This window comes from Rattus rattus, chromosome X (assembly GCF_011064425.1).
Source record: "Rattus rattus isolate New Zealand chromosome X, Rrattus_CSIRO_v1, whole genome shotgun sequence".
NCBI classification, from domain to species: domain Eukaryota; kingdom Metazoa; phylum Chordata; class Mammalia; order Rodentia; family Muridae; genus Rattus; species Rattus rattus.
The window spans coordinates 21,652,344-21,660,754 of record NC_046172.1 but is presented as its reverse complement, the minus strand read 5'-3'; the positions used below and the strand labels follow the sequence as shown (position 1 = coordinate 21,660,754).

The 8,411-nt window shown below is 45.6% G+C and overlaps 1 protein-coding gene across 1 annotated transcript in view; it reads right to left on the bottom strand.

The window, feature by feature from the left end:
- Positions 1 to 1,065: 1,065 nt before the first annotated feature.
- Positions 1,066 to 8,411, bottom strand: part of LOC116889050 (cilia- and flagella-associated protein 47-like) — a 63,031-nt gene continuing 55,685 nt past the window's right edge. Inside the window, exon 6 of the mRNA XM_032890241.1 lies at positions 1,066 to 1,316. Within this exon, the coding sequence (XP_032746132.1) occupies positions 1,066 to 1,316 (251 nt within the window). The remainder of the gene's footprint in view (positions 1,317 to 8,411) is intronic.

Sequence of the window (8,411 nt, the reverse complement as noted above, 5' to 3'; positions counted from 1 at the left end):
CAATGGGAATTTGGGACATGTATATTAGTAGGATGGGAGATATAAGTCAAAACAATTGCAGTGTATTAGGTGATAAAATTCTTAAGAACAGAGGAAAGGGTCCAGGCAAGAAAGCTAGAGGGTGGCCTGTTGAGAGCTGGTGGAACAACCAGATCAGGTGACAAGTAGCATTCAGTCACACAGCTAAAGGAGGAAGCTTTCTTGGGATGAAAAGGCCATTGCAAAAATGAGCACAAGCTTTGTGCCTGTGAAACAGAAAGGCTAGCAGAGGGGCAGCCTGTCTGTTACCGGCTGTCTCTCTGGACTTAGATTTTCCCTTAAGGAGTACCTCCCTTCAGTGTCAGCTCAGTGGCTCTGCCTCTCAAGAGACCCAGCCTCTGAAGGACACTAGTCTTCCAGTAAGAACTAATAACAAAAGGATGGAGAGATGGTTAGAATGAAAGAAAAAGATTTTAAACTATCCCCCACTGACCCTGCTGTGAGGACAAGTGCACCTCACAGCAAAGAATAACATAACATATTTTGGGGATATAGCCTGGCTATAGCCACCACAAACCATCTGGCCTCGATAAGGCCTGACTCAACAGTCCTGAGAAAAACGAGAATTAGGGTCAGCTTGCCCCAGAAGCAGGGTGGCCTAGAGTTGAACTGAGCCCAAGTTACAAACCAATGAAATTGCTTTGTGTGACTGTTGCCAACTACCTATGTAATTTTCCCTATAAATCCCTTCCCCTAATTGGGCTCGGGGTTGACTCCTCTGTCTCCTGTGTGAGATACGTGTCGTCCCCAGAGCTCTGGTTCCTCAAATACACCTCTTGTTTATTACATCAAGACTGGTTTCTCGTGAGTTCTTGGGGGGTTGCGTCGTCTCGAGACTTGGGTGGGGGTTTTCCCCACCCCGGTGGTCTTTCATTTGGGGGCTCGTCCGGGATCTCACAACCACCCACAACTCCGAAGACCTTCTTGGAGGTAAGGGGAATCCCCAATTGTGTCTGAGTGTGCGGCCGCTGTCTGTGTCTGTCTCTGTCTCTGTTTTGGTTTCAGTTTGAAATAAGGGAGTGGACGTTAGTGTGAGTCTTGAATGTGAGAGTGTGGCACCGCTCTGTGTATATATGTGTCTTGGTACTGGTCTGTGATAGGAGAGTGGATTGTAATCCCACTCTGTGCAGCCGCCTCTGTGGTCCATAAGGATCCTCTGGCTGCGGAAGCAGGGACGCCCCGAGCCCACAAACTGCAGCCCTGGAAGACGTTCCACGGGTGGAGAGCAGTCGGGAGAGCCCGGCTATGGGCAGTCAGGAGGACCTGACTGTGGTTTTCTGGAACAAAGGAGACAGAGTGCTCCTTTTACGTAGGCGGGAGTGGACGAGGAATCCCACTCCGTCAGAGGTCGCATTCAGCTGCCTATTTAAGTATAGGCACGGACAAGTGTGCTTGGACATGTTAGTGTCTATTGTTTGTATTCTGTTTCTGTGTTTGGTGTTCTTTTTCTTTGCCACGGGGCAGACTGTGACAATCCCTTTGTCTTTGACAGTGGACCATTGGATGGACGTTAGGGCAAGAGGACACTCTGGAATCCTGTTGGGAGGTGGAATCAGATGGTCCGTCTCATCCCAGAAGCAGCTAAGGTTAAGCTGCAGTTTTGGCAAGGTACTGAAGGTACCAGGCATGTGTGGAAATTGGTTATAGGATGCTTTGTCTTGGTCTTATTTGTCTGGTTTGTTTTCTGTGGTATTGTTGAGTGTCTTTTTGGCTTTTGTTTTGTTTTTGAAATCTTGGACTGACAACTGTGTTTGAAATCATGAAACTGTTTGCTTTGTTCGTCAAAGAGTTTTACTTGGTCCTCTTGGTGCTTAACTTAAAAGTTAAAAATAATTTGCTTGAGAAAAATTGTTTTCTGCTGGGGAGTTTTATCTTTCTCTCTTGAGCCTCCTCCCCAAGGAGAGATGCCCCCCGCTTTACTCCCCTTGTCCAGTCTAGCTGCTATTAATAGTTGTGTATGAAGGACTCCAGGTTAGTGAGTGATCCTGTCTGAAGCAGACATTAACAAGAACCTGAAAGCTTTACCTTAGATCCTGAAGAAAAATTCTCCCTGTGGCTTAAACATTCACAGCTTCTAAGGAAGGGACAGCACAGAGTAGGAAAATGTAGGGGCTGAGGGTGGCAAGCATGCAGGCCTGCTAGCAAGCTGCAGGCTGCACGTGGGCAGCAGCGCACCTCTGGCCAGAATCAGCGTAAGAGGAGTTTCAAGGTGATGAGGCCGGCTGGGGTTGCCGCTTTGACAACAAAAAGATAGTGTAGAGTTAGTGGTTTGTTTTATGAGACTTTGCCCTGAAAAAAAATAATTCCAGTTACTTTGCCTTCAGTGGCCAGACCTTCAACACTTGCTCACAGAAGGAGAGTGTTCATTAAGAGAAATTCTTTAAGGGAGCCTGCCTTATCTGCTGGCCCTATTCCAAGAGAGGAGTTGATCTCCAACATTAAGTAATCTTCTCTGTTAGTCATCATTGACATAGAGAGTGCCTATGATCCTATCCCCACAACAGCCAGGTCCTGCCCCTGTGGTCAAAATGCCCCAGGTTGGGGGGCAGAGAAGCCCTTAAAATAGTTTCAAAAAGGATTTGCAATAAACCGTAAAAAAAAAAAAAAAACTTTGTTTTGCCAGTCAAAATTTAGAATTCAGGCTTTGGCTGTGGCCAAGGTCAGGATTAATGTTTTCTTTTCCATGGGCATTTAACCCACTGAGACAGTTTGGTAAAGGGCTGCTACTGAGGTCCTGAAAGTCCCAGGTAAACCGGTTACAATTCTTTTGTCAGCCACTTGGCATATAGCACCCAGGTCCTAACCATCTCTCCATCCTTTTGTTATTAGTTCTTAAGTCCATAGAGACAGTCGATAACAGATCAGCTCCCTCTCTGCTTGCCTTTCTGTTTCACAGGAACAAAGCTTGTGTTTATTTTTACAACAGCCTTTTTGTCCCAAAAAGTCCTCCTGGTTTAGCTGTGTGACTAAATGCTATTTGCCCTCTTCAGTGGACCTCTATTCTCAAGATTCTCTTGTTTTCTCACCATCCCATTTGAGATGCTTGTTAGTAACTGTTACAGGTATTCTTTACCACCGAGGAAAGACAGAATCCTACTGGAGGCCAGAAAGAATGTTCCAGACATGGATGGAAGACCCTCACTCCTGACTGTTGACTTGAATACCCTAAAGGTAGGGAGAGCTCGGGTCTGCCGCCAGGCTCCAAGGGTGGGTCTCAAGGGGGCTAGAAAATGCCCCACCAATCTGGCTAAGATAAGGAAGAGATATAAAGAGAAAGTTACAGAAATTTGAAGGGTTAAGCTAAGTTGCTGAGAGTTAGTGTAAGTTATAGAGAAAGTAAAGTTGAAGTGTAGTTACATAAGTGGACAGCATCTAATAGCTGTAGAGAAAGATGCAGAAGATATGAGAGCGACTGAGGAAGAGAAAGAGGAAAAAAGGTAAAAATAGCAGGAAGCTAAGGAAGAAAAGAGATAAAAAAAGAAAAGCTAGAGAGCTAAAAAGAGAGATAAAAGACAGGAGAGGACATATACTGGCCACAGTAGTTAGGGAACCTAGGAAGACAGTCCCTGACAACAGAAGAGAATTCTTGGCTAAAGATCAGTGTGCCTAATGCAAAGAAAAAGGACACTGGGTCAGGGACTGCCCCAGGAAAAAACAGAGGGTCCTCTCCAGCAGCCCAGAAGGCAAGTCTCTCGGTCCTAGAGTGCTGGCTATGCTCAAAAATAGAAGGGAAGCCCACCCAGTTGTTTTGTGAATACGGGGCCCCAACACTCTGTGCTCCTACGCCCAAATGGGCTAGTGTCCAGTAAAAGACCTTGAGTACAAGGGACTACCGGCAACAAACGATACTCATGGACTACCCGAAGAACGGTGGACCTTGGCGTGGGCCGGGTATCCCACTTGTTCCTTGTGATTCCAGACTGCCCCTATGAGTCTAAACCCTGCAACCCTGCTCCTGGACCCCGACCTAGATCCCCCTTCATGATTGTCAGCAGGTGCTCACTAAAGCACAGGGGTGACAAAAGATCTGACTGACCAGCCACCAGAGGGGGTAGATGTCATCTGGTTCATAGATGGGAACAGCTTCTTAGAGAAGAAAAAAGATGGGCTGGGACAACAGTGGTAGATAGAAACAGAGTCATTTGGGCTCACGCCCTACCAGAAGACACCATTACTCAGAGGGTAGAGCTCGTTCCCCTCACCAAAGCCCTTGAGCTGAGAAAGAGACTTAACATCTATGTGGACAACAGGTATGCCTTTGCTACAGCCTGTCAACAGAGGGGCCTGCTGACATCTGAGGACAAGAAAAAGAGATTCTGGCTATGTTTAGGGCCCTCCATGACCCAGCCAGGCTGAAAAAGAGACTCTGGTACACCTCAACGAGAAAGAAGATCCTGCTACAAAAACAGGCAGAGGCCATGATAAAACAAATGGACTCACTTAGGGGTAAACAAACTCATCCAGACGTTTTCAAAAACTAAATATTATGTCACAGGTCTCAAGTATCTCGTGGAACAGATAGTACACTGATATGTATCATGCCAAAAGGTAAATGTTTTCAGGAAAGTTGACTCTGGTAGGAGGCTCTGTGGGGAACGGCCTAGATCCTACTGAGAAGTGGACTTCACAGAGATAAAATCAGGAAAATATGATTTCAAATGTCTCCTAGTGTTTACAGATATCTTTCCAAGAATAGGTAGAAGCTTTCCCCACCAAGCAAGAGACGGCCTCAATAGTCATCAAGAAGATACTAGAAGAAATCTTCTCCCTGTTTGGAGTGCCCAAGGTAATTGGGTCAGACAATGGCCCTGCCTTCGTTGTCAAGGTAAGCCAGAGTGTGGCCAGGTATTTAGAGGTCAATTAAAAATTATGTTACATCTACAGACCTCAAAGTTCAGGACAGCTAGAGAAAATAAATAAAATTTTAAAAGAGACCCTGACCAAATTAACCGTGGGGACTGGCACAGACTGGGTGACACTCCTTCCCTCTTGCTCTCTTCAGAGCAAGAAATGCCCCTTCTAGATTCAGCCTTACCCACATCCCCGAAGAGACTACAGAGTTCAGGGCAGGTAAAAAAGGTAAATAAAACTCTAAAGGAGACCTTGACAAAATTGGCCTTAGAGACTAGTGGGGGAAGACTGGACTGTCCTCCTTCCTTTTGCTCTGTTCCGTGTACAGAACACTCCTTACCCTTTTGGTCTAACACCTTATGAGATTATATATGGGAGCCCCCCACTTAAATAGGGTGGGGCCCCCCTACCCTGAGGTTTTCCTAAAACCCTGTTTGCTCATTTAAAGGCTTTAGAAACAGTCCAAAGTGGAATTTGGAGCCAAGTAAAGGACACCTACAAGATGGGAAGTCAAGGGCACTTCACCAGTTCCCAGCAGGAGATGCAGTCCTGGTCTGGCGACACAAGGCTGAGAATTTAGAACCCCACTGGAAAGGACCCTATCTAGTACTGTTAACCACTCCCACTGCTGTTAAGGTAGATGGGATTGCTACATGGGTCCATGCCTCCCATTTGAAGACAACACCAGATGTTCTCAAAAATAAATGGGTGCTAGATGCCAAGTGGTTCATAAAAGAATTGTATGATTTGTCTGCTTTAGGGGGCAAGTTTCTTCCAGGCTGTCAGACATGCCTGGCAACCTTGAGCCAAGAGACCAGGACAAAATAGCATTTGAGTATTGAAGGAGGCTCGCCCAGGGTGGTGTGATTTGATTAACGCCTGGGGTATCAGAGAGTAAGCTATAGTTAGAGATAACTGATTATAAAGACTCGTTCCCCTGCCATTCCTGAGATTAAGAGTCCACAGTTGAACGGGGCTTCCTGCCTCTTATATCCAATAAAGAGATTGCTGACACTGGAATACTGACCTTTAATAAAAGTATAGCCCTCCCCTGGAATTAGAAGCCTATGAATTTCAGGACTTCATTAGTAGCCCTTCACCAAGTTGTCTCACTGGATTAGAGGGCCATGGAAAAGAAAACATTGATCCTGACCTTGGCCACAGCCTCCAGTTAGAGTAAGCTGAAGAGCTGGTGCCAAGACTTTCTCCTCTTATCATCCTAGAGTAAGTAAAGCCTGTTCTGTCTGGCAAAACAAAGTTATTCACAGTCTGCTGCAGACTCAATCTGAAACTACTTTAGGGGCTCCCCTGCCCCCCAACCTGGGGCATTTTGACCACGGGGGCAGAAACTGACTGCTGAAGGTATAGGATCAGAGGCACTCTCTATGTCAATGATGACCAACGGGGAAGGTGACTTAATGTTGGAGACCAACTCCTCTCTTGGTATAGGGCCAGCAGATAAGGCAGACTCCCTGGCAGAAAACAATTTTTTTTCAAGCAAATTAATTTTAACTTTTAACTCAAGCACCAAGAGGATCAAGTAAAACTCTTTGACAAACAAAGCAAACAGTTCCATGATTTCAAACACAGTCGTCAGTCCAAGTCCAAAAACAAAACAAAAGTCCAAAAGACACTCAACAATACCACAGAAAACAAAATAGACAAACAAAACCAAGACAAGGCGTCCTATAACCAATTTCCACAGATGCCTGATACCTTCAGTTCCTGGCCCAAACTGCAGCTTAACTTTAAGCTGCTTCTGAGATGAGGAGGACCATCTGATCTCACCTCCCAACGGGATTCCAGAGTGTCCTCTAGATTCCTTTCTCCTCCTAGAGCATCCATTAGGGCCTGTGGCCTGTGACAACTAGCATGTCTGCCTGTCATAGCTGTAAGGCCCTCATGGGACCCACAGAAACCATGGACGAGACTCTAACCCCTCTCCAGGGGCGGGGGACTCAAACCCTTCAGACAGCAGATGCGGACAACACAAGACAACATGAAACAAAGATGAGACATGACACAGAGACAAAACGGAAAGTAACACAGAACACAAAACACAGATTTGCTTGAGCTTACCTCTGATCTCATTGCCAGTTGTAGTCTGGGGGGAGTGCAGTTCCTGGCAGGTGCACCAAAATGTTGTAAGACCCCATAGTGCCCTTACCTCAGGAGTGCCACCCACAGAGCAAAGATTGACAAAGTGACCACTGCAATAGCATTAGGGTATAAGGTTTTTAATCCACGTACGTGGGGTTGCTCATCCATGCAGGGAGAGGCAACCTCAAACCCAAAAAGCACACAATTTTTATTCATTACAGAGGGCAGACTTCAGCAACAAGGTTAGCCGATCCATTAAACAATCACTAACTCTGCACTATCTTTTGTATCAATTATTCCCATCTGGGGGACCTATGGACAAATATTTCCTATAAAATTAAAGAATTTTTTTAACCCTATTGTTCGCATCCTGAGTGACTCCTGAGTCCTGTCACAAAAGGTAACTATAGAATGCTTGTCCCATTACTCACCACTGAGATCTGTGTCATCTGGGGAGAAACACACACCAAGCCTCTGAACCAATGTCGGGCAGTCCATGGTTGCCAGAAACGGGGGAGCAAAGGCTCCGAGTGGGGAGCAAAAGCTCCGAGGGGGAGCAAAGGCTCAGACAAACAAGGGAGACAGGCCTGCCTATTCTCGGGGGACGAAGTTCTCCTCCAGGAGACCTCCAAACACCAAGACGCCATTTGTAAACCACGGGATCTGAAGGTATCTGGAAGAGAATGGGGGAAGGGGACGGAAGGAGCCAAGACAAGAGTCTGATTAAGGTGACAATTTTATTTTTCGCCAAGGCTGAATTTATACCATAACATGGGTAACAGAGGGAGGGGAGAAAGTAAGAAACATTTACACAGGCCAAGGACACAATATTCGTGTGGTCAAGGAGTAGGCTGATGTTGACAGGTTGTCAGAAAAGTCACAGGTTTCTCATATCTGTTAGTCAGCAGGATGTTGGTTTTAGCTTTATCATATCATTCATCCTGAAGACTAGATTTGTATTAGTCTTCTGCAGCTGGCTGGGGATTTTCCATGAACCCAGTCATACTTAATTCTAACCATAATAATAACATTAACAATGGAGGGCTTCCCGGGCATTGCTCCCAACACATGGAAACCTTTGCTGATTTTCAAATAGTTCATTGTAGTGAAATCAAATGTAAGAACAACATAGAGATTTTTACCTTTTCCAGATTGATGTAGTACTGAGATTGAGAATAAACACTGAGGTAGAAGTGACTCTAGATCACTGCCACAGCTTTGGGTTCTTTAGTCCAAACTATTTTATTTTGCACTTTCTATGTAAAGACCATACTTTATGCCACTTTCAAGATCATGCAACAATTAATGTTGCCATTCCTGTGATTGAGATTTCATTTCAGTAAGAAGAAGACGAAACTAGCATATAGTCCCCTGGTGTGGTGGGGCATGGACTCTAGGAGGAGTTGAGAACATACCTTCCT